Source organism: Onthophagus taurus, chromosome 2 (genome assembly GCF_036711975.1).
Source record: "Onthophagus taurus isolate NC chromosome 2, IU_Otau_3.0, whole genome shotgun sequence".
NCBI lineage: Eukaryota > Metazoa > Arthropoda > Insecta > Coleoptera > Scarabaeidae > Onthophagus > Onthophagus taurus.
Window position 1 is genome coordinate 15,791,772 of NC_091967.1, and position 23,525 is coordinate 15,815,296.

The 23,525-nt window shown below is 33.2% G+C and overlaps 1 protein-coding gene across 2 annotated transcripts in view; it reads left to right on the plus strand.

The window, feature by feature from the left end:
* Positions 1–23,525, plus strand: part of LOC111426926 (TNF receptor associated factor 4) — a 69,334-nt gene that overhangs the window by 3,696 nt on the left and 42,113 nt on the right. Inside the window, exons 1-2 of one of the 2 annotated variants that reach the window (XM_023061820.2) lie at positions 8,102–8,392; positions 18,984–19,035. In XM_023061820.2, coding sequence (XP_022917588.1) covers positions 8,361–8,392; positions 18,984–19,035 — 84 coding nt within the window. In that variant the 5' untranslated portion in view covers positions 8,102–8,360. Of the gene's footprint in view, positions 1–8,101; positions 8,393–18,983; positions 19,036–23,525 lie in introns of those variants that run through there. The other variant, XM_023061821.2, reaches the window with a different exon arrangement.

Sequence of the window (23,525 nt, forward strand, 5' to 3'; positions counted from 1 at the left end):
ACATTTGCATACAAACGTTTATTACATTCAACCACTTGCTTTGGAACACTTGTCGAAAGAAAATTGTGGTACTTTCCCGATATATAAGATGATGACAACAAATGAGGACATGTTTGTTGGGAATTTTGCGCTCACAGCATATATATGTTGTTATATTAAAAATTTAATATAAAACATTTTTGATATAAAACAATCTTATTCGTTTAAAGCACATGCTAGAACTTCCTTTTGTATAAAAACTTTTTCGTAAAACCTCCAACCATAATAACCATACCAGCTGTTCTCGATGCTTTCATCGGATCAGCTGTTGAAACGCCTTCTCTTCGTTCACCTACCTGCGATTTTCCTCTCCACTACTCAATTCGACACGGTACGAACTAAAAAAAAACAAAATATTTTTCGGTGATATTGTTGCTAAGGAAAGGGTTTAAAGCTTTTTGATATTGAACGCGGTTAAATCTAACGTATATTTAGTTAAAAATTTTAATAGGCTGCTTTCGTAGATTCGTAACTCAACGCTTCTTTGTCCAGGTATGTCGCAATGAGCCATATCCGCTTCGCATTAAAGTTTTCAAATTATTACAAATTGTACGGTTAATTATCCATCTCCTAAAAGGTAGGTTTAAATTATTCGAAAACCCACGCAATTTACGATGATCATTTCCTCCTTATAAGATTTGATTGATTAATTATCATTGAATTACTGGTTTATTCCTTTTGACATTATTAACATTTCTTAATTAACATTTTTAAGTTTACGATTTTATATATTTCCATTTATAATTTAAGTAAATTGTTCGTAATTAAATAACTCTGATATAGGTTTAGATTAAATAGTCAAAACAACCAGAACATTATTCATTTAACTGTAAGGTCAACAGCGACATGTGCAATTTATTCCCATTTGCTAATCAGCGACTCACTCCAGACTTTATTTGGTTGTACATCCAAGCCAGTGTTGCAAATACGGCAAGGCTGCAATTAAGAGTTTCTATGCACGGTTGATTTCATTTACTAGGTTATCATCTTGTTTCGTCCTCGTCGAGGTCGCTGCAAAGTTTATTTATTCTAGTAAATTTCTACAATACAATAAATCTTGATTTAATTTGGTTGTCTTTATTAAAGTGCGTATTAATTTATGGAAAATTCTGTAATTACCTAGAATGACCTCATTGAAGATAAGTTCAAACTTACCAATTTCAATATTCATTAGAACTTATCTATATAAAGAAATTTGTGGGTAGAAGCAATTTTTATCTTTAATATATAAAGTTTCTCACGATTTGCAACTAATAATAGCAAATGTCACCTTCTACGAACGGGAAAGAGTGTTTTTTTATAAACAACATAATCGCTTTGGATAATTTGTTAATGCAACTTTCGCATAAAAAATTCTCGTTGTGGCGCCACGGTTCTCTTCATTTTCTCCATCCCAAGTTCAGTTTCCGTTCTACACGCTTCGATGCTCACAGAACAATATATGACAAATTCTCTACATTCTTTTCCCACAATGTAAAATTATTTTTCTTCTTTTAAATTCAGAGTGTACGCTTGAAACAATAACTTTAAGGAGATAATATTAAACGCATTCTTAACGTTTAAAAGAAAAATGGTTAGTGATCAATCTTTGTTTGCGTTGTATTTCGAAGGTCGAAAATTTCCATTTAGAGTATGCAATTGAGGTGAAATTGTCGTTGTTTTTCCTTCCTTATATTTTTAATAGTAGATTTAACACGAGTGTTTCCTACTAACGAATGGATAGAACAAGAAAATTGTTACTCATTAAATTCTATATAGCAAGTTTGAATAATTGAGTTTCGTGACGGTGTTTGCGATCGATTTCGCAATTACATCTATTAAATTCTTGTCTCAACGTAAATAAACTATTTAATAGGGTATTTCGATTGGTTTGACCATGGTTTATTAGATTTTTCTATTTTACGGTTAATAAACGCCTTGAAATGATTAAAAATAATTTAAAAGACTCAACACCATTACCTATTTCATTTGAATTCTTAACTGTGTAAAATGGGTCTTACGAATTCCCAAACTTTCTACATCCGGATAATGTCAAGAAGTACTTTTACATAAATGACTTGCACTTCCTTCCATAAATTTCCTCCGAAAACATGCGTTTAAATGCAAATCAGAATGAAATGATATCTGTGGGAACTATTTAATCTATTACGAATGCAAATTCAAAATACAAATTTGTCGAATCATCAAGACAAACGATAATATGTAAGAATCAGAATGGGCAGCGAATTTTATGGCGTATTCATTACAACGTTATTGCAATGCGTGGATTTCTCTCCCACGATTCGAATCAAAATGCTGTTAACACCAAAAGTGCTAAAAATTTTGAAATTACCTCGTAAATTTAACGATACTGGTTTTCGTTGGATTCCCTACAATTTTTACGACAGATTCTTATTGGTTTAAATCACGATAATTCTTATTTGGACATAATTTCTTTTTTATTTATTACATGCATTACTATGTAATACATTTTTTTTAATTTTTACTGTATTTACAGGATGTAATAATGATTATAAATAATATTACATCAAGTGTCATACTTTAATTATGCATAAATGAGTTATTTTGTTATCTTGGCAATCAATTTCTTTTAACTAATCTCACACGTCAATTGACATTGTGTGCAAAGTGATCCCATTAAAAGTGCCTAAAGCATAAATGTCAATCGAAACACTGTTCCCAAGTCAAAACTACACGATTCCCAATTGCAACGTAAGATTGAAATTGACGTTAAGATTTTAACGTTAAGTTTAAACGTATATCAGATAAAAAGGCGTACATCAAGGAAGATATATCTTAATTTTGAAAAACTTATTTTTGTATGTCAGTTATAATAATTTAGTTAACCAAAACTTAACCCGCATCTAACCCATTCTTCACCCGCATCTCCCTATTCTTCACTCGTCTTCTGCAATAAAACTAAAACGTTGCAAAGAGGCTGTAGAAATTATCAACAAGATCTAGATTTCAAAGGGCTATATATTTCTAAAGCAACATCTGTCTTGTTTCTGTTTATTATTATTACATAACTTTATTGTGTCCGTCTTCTTCATGGTCATCGTTCGTATGGAATGCGCTATTGTCACGACGATGGTCAAACGGGTATACCATAAAGGAAATGTAGGCTTATCGGAGGTCGTTGTCTTCCGCTGGTAAACCGGAAAATAACGTCGCATATTTAAACGTGTCTATACTTCTGTTTTGTACGCGTGTTGTTGTGATTCTAACAACTTCCGATGCGTTTTTTGATTACTAATTAAATCAGTAACAACATAAAATAATATGATTTAATTTTTTCAATTTATTTTTAAACCTAACAGTAACATGCTTACAAAAGATTAAATCCACTCAATCGTTTTTTGCTTCCGTTCCGACATCGTTATTTACGAGTTCCAAATGAATTGGATCGAATGCAACTCTCTCTCCATTCCGGGCTCTTGACTTCAAGTAATATCGGCTACTGCAAAGCTGCACCCGCTGTTGTAAAGTAACTGAAAGAAACGCGTTCGATAACGTTCTTAAAGTATACCACCATTCGGAAGAAGAACGCGTCAATCTCTTACAAAGCCTCAGTTAATGGCGTGCTCCTTTGATGGCAATCTGGTTCCAAAAGAAAAGAAAAAGGGCACGATCTCCCTTTTCGAATGAAAACTGGACGCGACACATCGCATTATTTGATTATCGATCGAACGACGTATTGAGAGTTTCAATATTGCATTACACGATAATGACCATCATTGAAAATTTTAAGTGCATTTGTATTGAAATAAAATGGAACTGATATTTATGACAGTTTTGAATTTTTTATTTCAATAAACCGAACAAAAACGTTTTACAGGCATCAGATTCCAAGAACACTTTATACAATAAGACTTTTCGTTCACTATAAAATTACTCTCATCCGTTACTTTACATGAAAAGATTTCAATGACACAAAAGTACAACAATAATAATAAACAATCAGTTCTTGAAGAAGAAGTTTTACAACAGTATTTATACGAGATCTGAAAAAAATCGTACTCAAGACGTATTTACTGAGAAAATTACTGGTTGGATTGCTACGAGTAGTATTATCATCTCGTGGATATGTGCCGTGTGAGGACCAAGGACGAATTGACTCAGGGCGATTTGTGTTTTTGTATGGTAGTCACGAAAGGTGTATTAGGGGCATATGGTCATCATATGCACGAGCAATACAGAGCAGAACGGAATTGGTGAAAGAATACGGTTAATGTTGACTCGAAAAATGGTAATAAATAATAATAGAAACATTGACTTCACCCAAAATAGTCCTTTCTGTATTTAGCGATAATACATATAATATTGCGTCCTCAATTCATATGTGGCATCAAACTGTAGTGTTTCTAGAAAATCTTAATATTTCTACTTCTTCATATACTTGGTAGAGAACGCTGCGTTCATATAATATGTAACGCTTCTCCATAATAATTCTGTGATAAAATTGGTTCGGCTAACTGATAAAGTTTACCTTTGACATTGAAGGACATTATATTGATTTCTTAGCCGAAATTACCACAGTTACAAGATGTATAAAAATAAAAGTATAATCACAGAGGTAGAAGATTTTTGTATATCATTCTAAAAGTGCAAAAGCCAAGGATATGATATTGGGATCAATATTCGTGGTGTTCAGAAACGTATACTTGAAATTAATCTACTTATTGTTTATCTTGTGGGAGTTACAGCAATCATATCCTAGGAGATGCAGTATCATTTTATATTCAAGTAACATCTTTTATGATTTGCTACAAAAGCAAGGTAGACACGGTGAGGTTCGTTAAATACTAACTAAACTAGATGTACAATGGTTTGAAGGATTTATCAGATAATACTATACAATAGATTGTTAGTATATAAATAAATTCTGGCACAGTGAAAAAATGCGACCATTGCGTGGTCTTCTTGCTATCCTTTCCTCTGCGGGCCGATTGCGTTTACATATTCTGGCTATTTGGCTTTTCGCCATTCAGTCCACATGTTGAATCCATTAGCAATTCGGTTCCTTGGCTTATCGGTTTTGCATAGAAAATCCTAGGATCGATCTGAGAGACTTCATCTAAACCGTTCTTAGTTTCTGCTTTGTTCTCTGCGTTTCTGCTCTAGTTTCTGTTCCGCAGCTTTGCCTTTGGAGAGCATCTTCATTCCTTGCTATAAGTGGTACATTGTCTACACAGCAGAAAGTATATATCTTATCGTTTAATAATTCGATTAAAGAGGAAGAGGCTCAGCGAATTGCCCTGTCTGATGCACTGGTAAACCAAGATTTCCTCAGCGTCATGTCAATCTTTGTTTTGTTATCTGCTCAACTAGTCGTGATTGAGTACGTACTTTAATTTGACTTAGGTTTGTTAGGTCGGCGAAACACACATGCGCTGGTGAATTGAATTCCATAGATTTTTGTATGCTCTGTCATATTATGAAGATCGCATTTATTGTACATCTATTCCGTCGGAACCCTTGCTGCGGATATAACAGACAAAATATTTTTAAGTTATACTATTAATATTATCTATTTAATATATCAGTATATTGAAATATAAATATTAGCACTTATAGATAGAATCTAACTCGGGGTTTTCTCTATGTTGCTCTATTCCATGTTCATAGATAAATTCGGGGTATTCCCCTATATGATGTATAAATCAAGGACGACATTTCTAGTTATAGTTATTATTTAGCGTTGAATTGTTGTATACTTTTCATTGATCTAAAACTAGAGCTAACACTAGACCTAGAACAAGAAAGCCGAAACTTTCTAGTTCTAGGTCTAGTGTTAGTTCTAGTTTTAATTGTTACTCAGGAATAAATTGTTATATATTTTTATTGAACGAAAAGTAGAACTAACACTAAACCTAGAACTAGCAACATTCTAGTTTAGCCGTCTTACGAGACGTACGGCTAAATCCGAATGTTTCTAATTATAAGTCTAGTGTTAGTTCTAATGCGGGTATTAGTTCTAGTTTTAATTGTTATTCAGCGTTAGATTGTTGTATATCTTTATTGACCAAAAAGTAGGAGTGATAAATCGAAGATTTCAATATTATTTATATTTGTATTTAAAATATTACTTCATTAGAATACCTAATGCAAAACGAGGAGTTTCCAAATACTAACCACATCAACTAAGACTTCCTGAATACAAAACACCTATTAACAACTTGCTGTTTGTGCGAAATTTGTATCATAGCCTGGAGCTATTGGTGCATGATGTTAGTTAATAATTTCAGTGTGGTGTCATAAAGGCATGCGGTATATAGCACTATTGTGCACTACTCATGCACAAGAGACTCCAGAATCAACACACAGCAGTTTCATCCAGAATGGCAACGGATCATACCAAAACTAAAACTCCCACAGACTATGAGACGTAAGGTACTGAACCATAAAGCAAGTGTAATCACGACTTTACTGTTTAGAGATATGCAGCATCCAGATAATAAACAAATAACCTGAAAAAAAGCTTAATTGAGTGAGTATTCTAAATTACAAACACATATTTCAAATTCTTCTTCTTCTTACTTTAAGACAAAGAAAAAAACACTAGAGACAAAGCTAAAAAGTTGAACTCCTGCTTTCATACCACCGAATAGAACTTATCTCATCACTCCTTCTCCCTCACTCTGATATTCTCACTTCTTTTATGGTGTCACAAGGTGTATCCTGTTAATGACCTTTATCATCGTTATCATCTCCGCTGTTCTGAGGATTCTTTTTGTGGTAGCATTTTCTGCTCTTGTCACATATTCTTGACATGTACTTGTTTTGCAATATTACCAATATTAGGTAACCTGATATCAAAGCTCCTTTCGTTGTTTGAGCTCTAACTTTTTCTGGGGAGTTCCAGTTTCTCGTAATATTGATGACAAGATATTTAAACTCTATTACTTATTCTATAGACTTGTTTTATACTGTGGAGTGCTTTCAGAATTCATTTCGAAACTACAAATCTTGCAGTTTTTGACATGCCATGAAGTATGATGCATTGAATATATATAGAGAAAAAGCAAAAAGTTTCGAGCTACACTATGAATTCAAGCTGAACAGTTTAACAAAAAAAATATTTTTAATTTTGTTTTTTAATTGCGATTTTTTTATGGTTGTAATAAACCAGAACGATGTTATTTTACTTAAACGTTGAAAACCGTGAACAAACGGAAAATGTTCCTTCATTGTCACTATTATTTCCTCTTGTACAGTCTGCTCAATTTATCGGTTCACTACACGCGTAAGGTTAATAAGAACGGAGCGTACTTTAAAAATTACACTGAATTCACGCTTTAATTCTTCGCTTCAAGTTGAAAATACTGTTTCTGTTCATTTTGCTCCAACGATTTTGTCCTTTACTTCAAAAAAAAAGGAAATGGACAAGAAAACATTTGTTGCTATTAATATTAATAAATTATCAACGCCAGATGTTCGATCGGAAGGAGTAGATTAGTTCGCAGATTTTTTTTTGAATTCGTGTCCTTTACGTCCTTCCCACTTCGTAAAATATTAAAATTAATCCTTTCACCAACAAGGATGAAATGTGGTTATAATTACTGTTTTCGTTGCGAAACTTTTAATAAAATTCACAGCGTGTCGGTAATTTCTCCCACATTTTCCTTAACTGTTAGAATCGATATTTTACTATTTATTACGTTAATCCATTTTTTCCTACACGTGTTTTGACATCTAATTAATTTGTTTTTTGATTTTTATAATACCCACATACTTTTTATTAATATGTATGATTAAGTGGATTAAAAGAAATCTTTTTCTTGTTATTACAACGTTCTGTTCACTCATTTCGATCGATAGTTATCCAACGAACGTGTAGCAATTAACAAATCTTGAATATTCATGCACCCTCAACGATCCTAATGCCGGTTATTCACCACTAGAACCGGTAGGATGAATACTTATTATAGTCTATAGCGAGAGGATCTCGGTATATTCATTACATCCGGTCTTGCGTCGCCGTCGTCGTCTTGACGGTGTACGGTCTATGGTGGCGCTTTACTTTAACTCCTTCTGCTAGGTAGTAGCACGTTGCTACACCTGACACACTCGCCTCAGACACCTGCTGACGCTTACAACCGCCGACCGAGGCTATTGCGTTAGACATTCGCGTGCCACCGACAAAGTAACAAACGAAAAAGTTATCCCAAAACAAATTGTGTCCCGAATAATATTACGAAAGAGAAAAAATTAATCGTGAAGTAATTAAAAACTACCAATTAAAAGACATCCTCTAATGTGCTGTTTGGTTTGGTTTGAAAGAAGAAGTGTTTCAACTGGGTTTGGAAAAAGTTTGAACAATGCCAGGTGGAATCGTGTTTGATATATCTAGGTAAGAAAGTTTTCTAAAGCTCATAAAATTTTTTGTTGGGTGTTGTTTGTACGGAAATTACTACATAGACGGGGAAGGAATAACTTTGTTTGGGATATAAATATCTACACCTTGATAAGTCTTGATTACGTCTGTATTGTCTGATACAACAACGTTTTATTTATACTAAACCATCACCTGTCTACACCTACGCATATTTGCAAATATGTTGATGATCCCACGCGTTATCAAGCTGAGCTATAACAACCTGCAGACAATGAAGATCATGTGGGTTTGTATTATTATTCGTTGTATACCGTTACATTACTTTTTATTGATTCATCCATCACTTGCTAAGTTAAGAAAACCTCTATGAACCTCGGATATAACAGACAAAATATTTTTAAGTTATACTATTAATATTATCTATTTAATATATCAGTATATTGAAATATAAATATTAGCACTTATAGATAGAATATAACTCGGGGTTTTCCCTATGTTGCTCTATTCCATGTTCATAGATAAATTCGGGGTATTCCCCTATATGATGTATAAATCAAGGATGACATTTCTAGTTATAGTTATTATTTAGCGTTGAATTGTTGTATACTTTTTATTGATCTAAAACTAGAGCTAACACTAGACCTAGAACAAGAAAGCCGAAACTTTCTAGTTCTAGGTCTAGTGTTAGTTCTAGTTTTAATTGTTACTCAGCACTAAATTGTTATATATTTTTATTGAACGAAAAGTAGAACTAGCAACATTCTAGTTTAGCCGTCTTACGAGACGTACGGCTAAATCCGAATGTTTCTAATTCTAAGTCTAGTGTTAGTTCTAATGCGGGTATTAGTTCTAGTTTTAATTGTTATTCAGCGTTAGATTGTTGTACGTCTTTATTGACCAAAAAGTAGGACTGATAAATCGAAGATTTCAATATTATTTATATTTGTATTTAAAATATTACTTCATTAGAATACCTAATGCAAAACGAGGAGTTTCCAAATACTAACCACATCAACTAAGACTTCCTGAATACAAAACACCTATTAACAACAATCTTTTCTGCATTTAAATATTCAAGTCACGCCGTTTCGAAAAAGTTACTTCTAAGAGCTTTCTGGTGTGAATTTTAATTTAAACCGTTGCACGCAATTTGACGTATACGCATAAATGAAAAGAGATTAAAAGGATTTTGCACTCGTTTCGTTCCATTCATTTTAAAGTGTTGTAATACATGCAATCGTAGGGCGTTATAGGCATACCCAACTTTAAATTCGCTTCGATCGCGCACTTGGTGAGTTATAGCTGGGATTTCCAAGTGTAGACACATTTAAATTATACGTCCCTTGGGATTAGTTCAAGTTCCCGTTCAAATATCAGAATGGAGCAATTTCGGCGTTTCATTGGACAATGGAGTGCGCAAAGTGCAACTTGAAGGTAAAATAATTGCAGTAATTTCTCGAGGAGCTACTCAGAAACCTCGGGGTTAGAGTGCGAATTCTGACGAAGGTTAGGAGAAACGCGAGAAATGAGATATTAAGTTTCGGGAACAATTAGAACTGTGACTTAATAAAGTTTCTGTACAAATTGAGAGAGTTCTACTGTGTTGTAAGTTGAGGTTTCGCTGAAATTCATATCTCTGTTAATTTAAAATTTTTGTGATTTCTTACATTATACTCTTTTAATGTTTTGTAATTACTTTTACATTAGCTACTTCTCATTTAACTTCTTTTTTTACATTTCCTCTAATTTACCTCATTTTCCAGTGCTTCTCGAACAATCCATTAAGAAATATGTTTTCCTGACGTTCTGCAAATGCTCGTCATTATACATAACATGCGTATACGTTGTTGTTTGGACGTCAGTGACCGGAAATTGTTCTCTTTTTGGTGGTGGTAGCTACTCGTGCGCCTGCGAACGGATTTGCAAACATGCTCCACAGCCAGGTGCAACAAACAAATCCGGTATTTCACAATATGTACGTTTCATAACATACTCTGAACGTTGAGTTATAGGTGTCGTGATGAAAGTTGTTTGTATTAGTATTGGAATGGATTTCTTTAAAACACGCAAATCTACAAAATAGAAAAACTTTATTTATTTTAAATGTAAATCGAAGAAAATGGTATTACTATCCTTTATCAATACGTGTGCATACATAATATTTACATCACGATTAAGACTTGTACACGTCGTGACTTATGATTATCGGTTTAATTATGCATTTATCGTGAAATAAAAGAGAAAGGTTTTGAATATGCAATGTGCCATACGTAACCAATAGTACCAATAATTCAAAGGTTGTACAATGAACGGTGTTATTATTGTAAGGAAAAATTGTAGTGAATCTTACAGAAAATTACGTAAGAAAAAATCATTACTTATCGACGAGTAAAATTTGTTTTTTATTTAAATCAATTGTCATTGCCAAATTTTTATAAAAAAAACTGTCTGTACCACCCTAGATACCATGTTCTATGACCACGCTTTATAATATTTTCCACTAAATAATAAGTAAGGTTGTGTATATTCTAAACGAAGTTGTCACTGATTGTCACTTTAAAGACGAAGCCACTAATCTCTCGTCACTTGGCTAATATCTACGTTTTGAAATTAAAACTCGTGAGCAATATATTAAGATAACATAATTAAGTGCTATAATTAAAATTTGAATATTGTTTAAAAATCAGAATTACTGGAAGAATCTGAGTCTTCCGCTAGTTGGATGATGACAGGAGGTAAATCAGTTATTAATGAATTTCCCATTAATGTTGTCCAATCTTTTTTAATTAGTTCTTCACAGTGGCGAACACTATTTGCCTACATCTCCGGAGTGTAAGGACCAAGAGCTTTTTGCCAAGTCTCCTTGACACGACAGATCTTTTTCTCCGAGCTGGACTGAACATGTTTATTGTAATAAGTTTTTAAGAACGCCCAACATAGTTCAATGGGATTACCGTATTTTCTCGAATGTAATCCGCACCTTTTTTACAAATTTTATGTGCTCTAAAATCAAATGCGGATTACAATCGGGTGCGGATTAGATTCGCAGTCGTATAGTTGCAATTTGGAAAATAGTAAAATAAAATCACATTATAACAATACCACTTTACTAAGGGTTTTAGAACGATATTTACATTTTTATGTATCATTTTCTTCCCATATTACGTCATCTTCGGATTATACAAAACTTCTTAAATGATGTTATAATATTGTTTTCAGGGATCGTTTTCCATGTCGCCTACACTCACTGAACAAGTTCAGCAGCTCCTTTAATTGCTCCCGGTTTTGTTAATTCTCGAGTTTGTTAATATACATATACATATACAGGTTGTAGTATGGATGTTATTCCACCAGGTATTATTATTGTGACAAGAAGTCTAAACCAAGGGCAATCATCTATGATTAATTAATATCCTTATTTAATAATCTTCCTGGTTTACGACTCCATACTTGTCTTAATCATTCCATCATCAGCTTTTCAATTATCCATCCTTTTTGTTGTGCCCTAACTAGGACGTCATTCGGGAAGTCTTGCAGGTTTCAGAATGGTCTTTTTCTCAATAGTAGTAAAGTCAGCAATTTTTCCCTATCACTTGTTACTGCTAGCATCAATGTGATGCGCAATTTTTCGCAACCTTTCGTTTATAAAGAAATTTCCCACACACCTCTTCTTTCCAGTGTGTAATTGGGTGGCATATCCAGATATACTACCATTTTGTTAACATTTACAGTTTGAGACAAATTGAAATTTTCTTGAGAATCATTAGGAGCTTTTGGGAAATTGTAGTTCTGCGCCTCAACGATAACACCATTCGGCGCATAAATCCTACAGTCCAACCTTAGCTAGTATTAAAAATTTTTTAGTCCCTCCTTTCGTTTTTCTTGAGAGAACTAGAAAACTGCCTCATCAATTTCATGAAATCGTCTCTTCTTTGGCCCGGTAAATTTTTTGCACGATGCCTCACAGTCTGCAGTAGCTACCTGGTCTTTCCGCATCAGCCGCAACGTTACTCTCATTATCAGCAAAAATTGTACCAGCTTTTCGATTTCTTTAACGCTAACTTAATAATATCTCTTTAAACTTTGCTGTAGAGAAGAACCTTTTAGATTTTTGCTACTTTTTTTTATAATTACGCTATTATATTTATAATTAAGCACACACCACGTTCGAGCTACTACGAGGGCAGTACATATATGAACGGAATTCGTGCTAGGCATAACTATTTATTTTTAAAATTATATTTATTTTCCAATTTTTTCTGGCTTGGTAAATTTAAAGTCCAGTCTAATAAAAACTCGTCGTAAGCAAGGTTTCTTTAGGTGCATCAGCGTCAGTCAACGGAAAAAATATATATTTATGGTTAACAACAAGCATCGCATCGTTTTGGTGTTGTCGAATTGCTCAAAGAAAGATGCGGATTACATTCGCAAACTAAATTTTTTTACCACTATGCATTTTTAAAATCGGGGTGCGGATTAGATTCGAGTGCGGATAAGATTCGAGAAAATACGGTATATTGGCAATTGTATGGAGGAAGGCGAAGAACAGTATGGCCATGGTCTCTTATTAATTTGTCAATTTCAAAGAATTTTCAATTTGAGGCTTGTAATAACGGATTATTTCCCATAACGATTTTTTATTTAAGGTTGGTTCAAACTGTATATTATGTTCAGTTAACTATTTTTTCATATCATTTTTTTTGTGCAGAAACTTGGAGCTTTCTCGACTTGTTTTGAGTGATATGGAGCATTATCCATTACTACCGCACACTTCGCACCCAAATTATTTAATGCTGGAAGTAATTGATTTTTCACCCATTCCATAAAAATAATTGACGTCATATTTTTATGATAATCTCTGTGCTCCGTGTTGTCACTGAGCAAGAGATCGCAATTTGGCAAAAACGCTGACGAAGTACCTGCGTGCAAGATTGTAAATCTTTTTCCTTCGCCTTCTGCTCTTTGCGGAATACCGAATCTTTCATTTTCATTTACCCATTGATAAACTTGGGTGCCATTTTCGTAAATCCAAGTTTCGTCAAGAAAAACAAAAGTATACTCTCCGGATTCTAGGTATTGCAAGTATGTCTTTAAAAATGTAATTCTTTTTGAAACTATATGTGGTTGTTCAATTAACACTTTTCTATTGCTAATCTTTTTATATCTATATCCCATAGATTTTATAATTTTATGTAATTTTGATCTACCATTAGTAAAATCACATTCATTTCTTGCAAAATTAAGTAAATCATTAAGATTAAAATACTGTTTCTTTTCATGCAATTTTTGTATTTGTCTTCCTAACTCTTCTTTAATAAAATATAAATTATTATCCGTTTTGTAGTTCATTTTACAACGCCCTTGTGTTTTTGGTTTTTTTACAGTTTGATATTGTTTGTAGGTTTGAATAATTTTAAAAATCGTCGTGCTGTGAACCTAATACAATTATGTTGAATATAAATTTAATTTTAAAACTCAAGTGCAATACACATACATCAAAAATACGTGAAGCTTTATCACATATATATTTTAAATTCGTATTTGGTGTCTCCGTCTGTACTTCTTCACAATACCTAATTATAGAGTTTTTTTCGCGTTTAGACAGTTGACATCCCGTTCCACCCTTAACATTTTTATGGTAGATTTAGCAGCAAAAAAATTATATGAAAATTGTTTTTTAATCAATCTTAACAAATTTGATAGACAGTGGTGGCACACAATTAAAGTAAAAGTCACGACATGCGCTTTTACTTTCAATACCAACTTGACGACACTTTGACAATTGATTTAAATAAAAAACAGATTATAGGTATCATTAAAAAGTTTCTATGAGATAGATTTCTGTAATAAATTTTGACTAACGTGCATTCTTTACTAAACGATACTTAGGTTGGGTTGGATTGGCGTTGTCGGGTCAATATGTCAGTTCGATACACATCGAATACTTAGTTAACACCTACAAATTGTTGCTGCCTATAATTAAGTAGACACCCCTTTAGAGCGATTAAAGGATTAATTGGAGGTGATCGTATTGAATTGTCGAGATGGTTTGATGGAATCAACAGCGGATAATGGAGCTAATAACGAGAGAATTGGTGATGAAGTGAAATTTGTGTAGGAGGATTTCAAACAAGATCAAATTAGTACAACTGAAAGTTGTTTAAAAAATGGGAGTTTTCCATTTTCGTATAAATGGGAGAAATTACAAGTGGTATGGTTGTCGAAGAGGAATGCTGCTGCGTGATGAGAAGAGTTATAGGGCACTGGCGAATAGGCTCCTGAGATTTATTGAAGTCAAAGGATGAGAAAAGAAAGCGATACTTTACAGAGTGTAATGAATGGGTGGTATTGCACGTTGGTCACGCTGGCTGTACTTAATATACTTAAGAACATTTGGAAATCGAGCATCATCGCGCATTGGAAAAAATGAGACATGATAGATATTTAAATTCCTCTATAGACAGCTTCTTAAACTTCTTAAATGTTACTTCAACTTGAGTAGACGTAGTAACCCCTCCTTACCCTTTTCAAAACAACATGCAGTTAAAGCCTTTCTATACCTTGTAGTATTTGCGATCCTATTTCAATTATAATTGTGATTGCGTCTCTTTCCCATTCAATAATAATGTTAATACATATATAACCACGCTTAATCTACGCTGCGACCTCAATTACAAACCTTACAAATTATTAAGAAAGTTGCGTTGATAAAATTTGAATAGCCTCTCAATTCCTTTCTTACATTAAGTCATTTAATTTGATTAGCTAGAGTCTAAAATCTCGAAAGCTTATGCGTTAAACACATTTTTTTTCTAGTTGGATTCCACATTAATTAATGACTAAACTTTTATTCTATACCGCACAAATTTCGCACATTTTAAAGCATATTTTTCCGAATTCCTTGCATTTTTACGAGGTAATCCAAAGATTAACAAGAGCCATATAAAATAGATATATCTAAAAACACCTCAATTCATTTGCGGATAGCTTGATCTGCAATTGAGATTCTAATAAGTATGTTGGGAGATAATTCTGTGAAATAATTGCAATTTTCGTGAGCCAGTTCCAATAGCAACTAAGCCATTGCATATTCCAGGCATAACCATTGCTATAAACCCATTGCTAAACTATGAAGAACTCATCAATCACTGAATAAACCTAATATGAGAACTTTTTTTTGCTATCATTATAATTACTCTGATAAGAATGTTAATAATCCTACAAATCTACTATATGTGACGTCAATAAATGATGATGAAACGTCAGTTTGAGTTTACAACATAAAAAGTTTAATTTATCTACAAATATCGTCATAAACTTTTTAGAGTATGAAATACCTCTGTTATATACATTGCACAATTATCTTTGAAACGAACCACACCTGCCTTTTCGTAGCTATACAATACCTATTAGTTTACTCTCATGCTCTCCCTCTGTTCGAGAATCATTTCAATACTTTCTTGTCCAGTTTATGGCCTCTACTCCACGGAATGCACTTTTACATGAACAGCTCCGAGAAAACGCTTAGTGCTGTAAGCCGTTACGTTATTATGTTGTAGGGGAACAGCAAGTACGAATTGCCGCATGTCGTAGATAATTGTTGGGAGCCACCATGTACCTATAACGATAGGACACTGTAATAATAATCTAATGAAGTAGAAAATCTCGTCGAGACTCGTAATTTTCTCCATGAAAGCTAATTATATAATTGGTTGTAACATTATTAACCCGCGTTTTATTAATAATTATTGAAAATAAGTGAGGATTGGTCCAAGTATGGTTTATCATTGATTGTATTTCAATTACATTCTATTGCAGAATGCGATCAATTAACTAGATTAATGGAAGTAGTTGTATGAAACAGCGAACGGTTTGCCCTAGAAAATCCCGATATGGAAGTGTCGCAAGAGTCGCTGATTTAAGTAAGTGAATCAACCAAGTCGATGACTGGGCGTACGTTTGTAAGTGCAAACCAGACCGTCATGATCATGATTGCACTTGCCCAGCGTGACTTGCAAACCACTCTTCGCGACCTTGGTGTAAACGAAGTCTTCGTGGAGTATAGGATATTGTCAGTATTGTACTACACGTTTATGCACTTTACCCTTTCGTGCCATCGTATTAACGAGATTGTTTAGTTTCTAATTTCAAACGTTAACACATAACGTGTACCCCGTTGATGATTTATAGGAAATATGAAAAAAATATCGGTGTGATTTAAATTAATTTTCACCACTTATCTACAAAAACTGCAATAATCACTTAAAATTCCCATTAACACGAAATATTATAATTCCTTCCAATTATCTTCATGCTTCGACCATCATCGTCTACTCAGTAACGCATCGAGCTCGCAAGAATTAACATTCCTACTCCATAAAGTAATTTTAAATGCAAACGACTTTAATGACTTTCATACGAAGCGTGAAGAAAAAATCATAACGAAAGAAAAATAATAGAACTTAAAACGAGGTGAATATGAAGCAATAAAAATTGCAAATTCTCGATTCGTAGAGATAATATATTCATAATTTACCATGGTGGTTGTGTTGTTATGTATACGCTTGGAATATAACAATTAAGATTTCTCGAATTAGATTGCAGCCCCGTCGCTGGAGAGAGAAAATGGACGGATGCCATCAATTTACGTTATTTAATTCATTGAGCATAAAATTATGCGAAGCGTTGGTCGGTATGGTACAATGGCAGGACACGTCTTAAGTTTTCTATCTTGAAGATGGAAGGTTTCAAATCATTCAAGGAGCGGAAGTTATGATTTTTTCGTATCGGTCGAGAGAATACTCGTTTTTGTAGTTAATTAACTCAGTGGAAATATTTTAATTAACTTTTTAAATAAATTACATTAAATCGTTTTTAATTTTTTACTTCACTACTGTTAAAAAAATTGATTGAGGTGCACAAAGGTCCACGTGTCTTTAAATTCCTATATCTCAGGTGTACCGTACACCTGGACCAGGTGAGGCACGAACCCTTTCAGCATCCACAACCTCTTATTTTGTTTCAAAAAAAATACTACCACACAAAAAACAACAATGTCAATAATAATCGTTTTATCGCATCAAATAAAGCAGGTTTAGCACATTCTCGGTTAACACCGTTTAACGTTGTGTCCATCATGCGTGTTTTAAAACACGTTTTAAAATGAATGATTTTTTTGTGTGTGTAAGCGTGCTTTAAAACTATAACTCATGGATGAAAAATAAAGAATCTGATATGGCTATAAATTATAGACGTTGAAGGTAATCTCCGATTTGCAATTTCGATGTGCAACGTAAAGACGTGTAATCTAGTAAGTGTACAGGTCAAAAGAAATAAAAAAAATATTAACGGTCGCTTCCAGGTTATTTATGCGGTCTATAAAGAATATGCTCGTTATTAGATGGTATCGGATATTTATTGTAGCGAACGGCAATTAAACTCACATTGAGTATACACTTTGAGATTATTTAAAGGATTTTCAAGCGTTATGAAGAAGATTTTGCTACGGTAATTAACGTGGCGAAGATATTAATCTTGATTTGAAAATGAATATTCATTTCGTTTAAAATATTAACTTTCTCCTTATAAGAAAAAAATAATGAGATTAGATCTTAAATTAAGTGATTAAGTTTAATCACGTAAAACGCAACTTTGTGTCATTAAAATCATCATAAATCCACTTAATCTGGAAATAAACAGTTATACACAGAAGTAGCAACCTCTTATTAGTATCAAGACTTACTCTTTGAGTACCTTCAACCTTAACTGAAGAAGTGATGTTCATTAAAACCTTGATAGTAATCGCATACCGTTAATGACACGTGCTTTCTTTCTGTACCGATCTAAATACCGAGCTCTTGTCGAAGCACAAAACATTCATCTCCGCGTCATTGAAGTCGACTACGATCTCTTCGCATAGCTAAAGTGTTGAACAATAACACACGCGATGAGACATTCCATCCACAACCGTATGGATTCCAAAGTATAAGAAAAGAAAACCCATCGTTCACCGGCTTACCATATGTTTCAACCCGGTTGCAACATCTTTCATCCGCTGGTAGAATCGTCTGAGCAATATTTGACCAGCTTCTTCTTCTCGTTATTATTAATCTATTTTCCATTCGACTCACCAAGCAAAGGCTGCACCATCTGTACAACGATTTACAGCCTCTTCACGGGCATATTCGCGCCCATAAAAGATACCAAATGGGTCGACAATTACTTGTTTTATCACTGCAAGTAACAATTTTAAGATTACAAATTAGAAATTCAATTCTGATGAAATTAAACTTCTCGGCATTATTAAATTTAGTTTATTGTAGTGATTTTGCAAATAATTGGATGCCCCACTTTATCTGTAATAATATTACGGTTGATAAATTTGTATTTACCTATGTATTATATGTCGTATAACTCGATAGAAACTTGTTACTGGAATGCATATACATTAAGTACCATTCAGGGTAATGCTTCTCGTATCGTTTGAGATGTATGGAAAAACGTCGTTTGCTCTCCCTAATGCATTTACGAGAATAGAACGTATGTTACCTCGTTTATATCCGTTTATTGAAAGCAGTTTAAAAAATTTTATTTCTTTATTTTTCAGTGAAACCATCTTCACAGGACCTGAATCAAGTGTTCCATTGGATTACGCAAAGGTAAGGTTTTAGTTAATTTGTTATATTATTTCTTTTTCTATTACACAAAAATGAAAATATCAATATTTGTTAATGATATAATTTTTAATCCTATAAAAAATGCTAAATAAAATTTGAAAATTAAATTTAAAATGATTTCAAGTTCATAAACCATATACCAATGTTTTTTAGCATGTTTGAACATGATTTTGCCACGTCTTGAACAATATAAGCTGTAACATGATGCGCACACGACATGTAAAAACAAGTTAAGACATTCATTTTGAATAAAGAAGATTATTCCGAAAGATAGATGTTATCTATCTATCTAGCTACTGAGGTAATGATTTATCTTTTGTCAACTCATACTGCTGGAAAAGGCTACATACTACTGGCAGAAGAGTAAAAACCGCTAATTCTGTATATTTATAAGATATACAAATAAAAGTATTTATGATTTATAATCATATAAGATTCGTCGATTGTAAAATATTCATATTTATATAGCTTGATGGTAAAATTAATTACGATAAGAATACCTCATTAATTTATCGTTTTAAATAACCATAAATTCCTAATATTAAACGGTAACAATGGTGAATACAATTTTTTTTTAAATGTTCATAAAAAGCGCATTTCCTCATTGTGAACGCTTAAAAACAAAAGGAACTGTAAACAAAAGACAATAATCGTGATGTTACGCAATACGGGATGTTTTCAAGATACCTTATGGCACACGTTGAACGCCGATTCGAAAACCATAACTTCCTTCTTAGCTCAATGATCCAATTCGTCCTACGAAGCGTGTCGATCCTTTGTTATTTTCTTAGGTGTCCAATATCGACGGAAACGGTGACACGTGTTTATTAAAAAGGAAGTTTATCGAAGAAACCTTTATTTTTTAAGATGAGGAAGTGAAAGTAAGAGAAAATATTTTTCTGAATTAATCTCCTAAGCTGTTTTCTAAATAATTTGGTTTATGGTTTTTTGTAATCAACATTTCTCGTTAATATTGTTTAATGGTTTAGGAAGTTTCTATTGTACCAAACGATAAAGAGAATTCTAAAAGTTTCAACTCCTTGCTACTGTACACAGTTAAACGCTTCTCAACGTAAATTAAAGCTTCACTAGACGTTCTCATTCAAATTTAAACACAAAGCGTAGTGGTGCACTCGAAAGAGTAAAGTATTTAATTCGAGGACTGTGTACCGGTCGAAAGAACTCGTATTTGAAACGGCTCAAATTGTTTTCACAGTTGAGAGGTTTGTTATTACAAACATCTGGAAGTATTAACATAAAAGGGGTTTGTACCATAAGGCACCCACAAAAATTATTTAACCGTTATTTGAAAGTGTAATAAATTTATTAGTTTTGCTAATTTGTTATAATTTATTAATTTTAAAATAATATTTATGATTCTGTCGTTATTTGTATGTTTCTTGTACATTTTATGTATAATGTGATGTAGGGCTGAGCGAGCAGCTTCGGTCTGTTGGCAGAAAACGGCTGGGAGGAGATATCATGTGAACCAGTCGTTTGACTTCCGGTCCCTGCTGCATTCCTGCGCACCTCCTCCTGCATTCTCAGGTTAATCGCTGCTTGGAACGCACCGCCAAACGGTCAGTCGCCGTCTGGACGCCTATTTTATTTACTCTTTACCGTAACGAAAACCTTTTCACTAAATTAGTTTAATTATATTCGTTAAAGAAAATTTCTTTGGTTTCTCTTAGTTAACGTCTTCTCATTTCGTTCACTTTCTCAAAATATTTGTAGAAATTATTAATTAATTTTGTTTGTTTAATGATTTTTTTAGCGCAATCACGAAGTTTAATGGTCACAATAGATACTCATCAAGCCGCGTTAAAACCGCAATTACACAAATAGTCCAGGAAATCCTTCTTAATTAACATTTCTTACTCTTAACATTCGCCAAAGTACTATAAGTTAAATCTAATGACTCTAATAAAACTAATAATCTTCATTCTTAAGCCAACGTGAATCGCAACCCCCATTTTACTTAATAACAATTATCATGTATCACCACCACAAACATAACATAATAAGTTGTTCTTTAAAAGCTCTTTCTATCAGTTTTCAAACAAAGGGTAATCTCTACCGACATTGTTTAGTCTTTTGCAAGCAGCATCTAGTCTCCTTCCAGCAATATTTAGTCACCTATAAGCAGTACCTTGTCATTTACCAGGAATATCCAGACATCTACACACTGTATATAGTCTTCAGCCACCAGAACCTAGCCTTGTCTAAACAGGATTTAGTTTTCTATCGACAATACCTAATCTTACATTAGCAGCTTATGAACAATAATCCTCTGTCAGTAATTCCAAATTTGTTATCAGCTGTTATTACGTGGGAAATCTTGTATAAATAGCAGTTTTCTTTATCAGGTCACTTGAATTGGATTACATAAATAACGATTTCCTTTCATTACAAGATTTCAACAAACCTTCAATCTGAATTACACCCTTCCCAAAAGTAATAAAATTCAGCCCCTTTTCCACTTCTTTTCAATACAACTCTCTCGTCAAGAAATAAGTAAAAGCCACCTTTTTGTACACGTGGCAAATTCACGTGTAACAGGCAGAAGCAGATGTTTTAAAGACCACGATGGAAGGACCGGGCCGGAAGGGTCGAACGGATAAAGAAAACTTTCCCGCATGCTGGCAAATGAATGAAAAGACAAGTCTTTGCCCCGTATTCTATGCGGTACTGTTATAAAAGTCATAATATTATGTGGGTAGGAACTCGGCAACTCAATTACTGGTAATTAACATTGTAAAATGTCTGGAGTAATAACGAACATTTATCACGGTGAAAAAAAAGTTGTCGGTTAAAATGATAAAGAAAATTAAATAAAAGTAGGCAAAATGGTTTAATTGAATGAGTTTGTGGTCGTAATTTATGAAGGGTGAGGAAACCTAATTTTGAAAGTTGAAAGTGTAAAGTAATATTTATTTACACTCTCGCGATACGTTTCCCGTTACCCATTAGGGTCATATCACAACGGGGTCGCATCCCCTATTAGTTTATAAACCGTAACCTCTAAAAGCGACACGTGTGATAGAACCATATGTTTTAACAGGATGCTGAAATGTACCAGGAGTATACTTTTGCAGCTGTCTTTGTACAACGACCTACCTAAAACCATTAGCAATTTTGAAATATTAAGCATTAAGAATGTGTCAAATTACCTTTTTAATTATCTTTAATCTGTTTTAATCTTCTAACAAAGCTTAATTTTTCTTTACATTTCGTATTCACCATGTCATATTAATCACCCCTTTCTTCCACAACCTATTCATATTAAAATTAAACTTACACATCCCACGATACAAAACAAATCCTGCTTCTCTTAAAAAAAAATATGTCAAAAGACATTCCTTGGTTACGTGGATGCAATGCATGAAGTTCATCGAGGGTCAAGTTACGGGGTCTAGACGCACACTCAAATTATACTCTCTTGTGTTTACCTTATATTTTTTTTCCTTTTTATACGCGCGCTTCTTCTCGTATGAGTGAAAGACTCTTCGTCGACAAAAGCGAGCGAAAGGATCTATCGGAAGAATGCCGCTGTCGGCCCCTTTGTCAGTACAGTACCTTTAACCCCAAGAAGTGTTTACTCAAGGAGACCTAGAAGACGTTTTTTGATTGACATATGAGCTTTCGGGGCGATAATAATTTGAACGATCATTGTACACCTCTTCAAAAAAGATTTTTCTTTGTTTAGCTTACACTTCAAGTGTGTCTTGAAGTAATTTTTTTTTATAAAAAATAGGATTTTTAGTGTTAAAAATAATAATTATGGCCATCTTGTTTTTATCATCGACACGGTGAAAGAGTGTTTAAAGAAGGTGATGAAATTCGATTTTTAGTTGCTCTCGAACAAAATTAATATAAAATTGAATATTTGAGGTAAACCATAATTATTTTATTAATTAACTCAAAATATGCAAATTTATTATGAATTACCTTACATGTTGGTTCGATATTAAATTTAATGACCAAAAATGTGTACATAATAAATAACATAGATAAATAATAAAATTATTTCGTTCTAAACCATATTACGTAAACGAATCCAATAAGATCAATGCGACGTAACATTCACCCAACAGCACTTAGATTATTCATTGCGAAACAAACTGACTAATTATAAGAACATTTCTTAAATTATGTATTTCTTCGGTATACATGATATGTAGATAAATTATCCATGTGTTTGAATTTATCTAGAACATCGATCGAAACCGATTTGTAATCTCTGTTACGGATTTGCACGAACGCAATGAATTGTGCAATGGGAATAGTAAATTTACTTCGTTGGTACATTTTAATTAACCTGTTAAGGCTAACAAGTGCGTTATCATTCAACCGCATTCGATGCAATTACTGAAAGATAAATCATATCATGCACAGTTGGTTCAATCGATAACTAGTTTTATTCAAAATATGTATAGGAACGTTTGTTCATTCATTTCAAAATATTGTTTTAA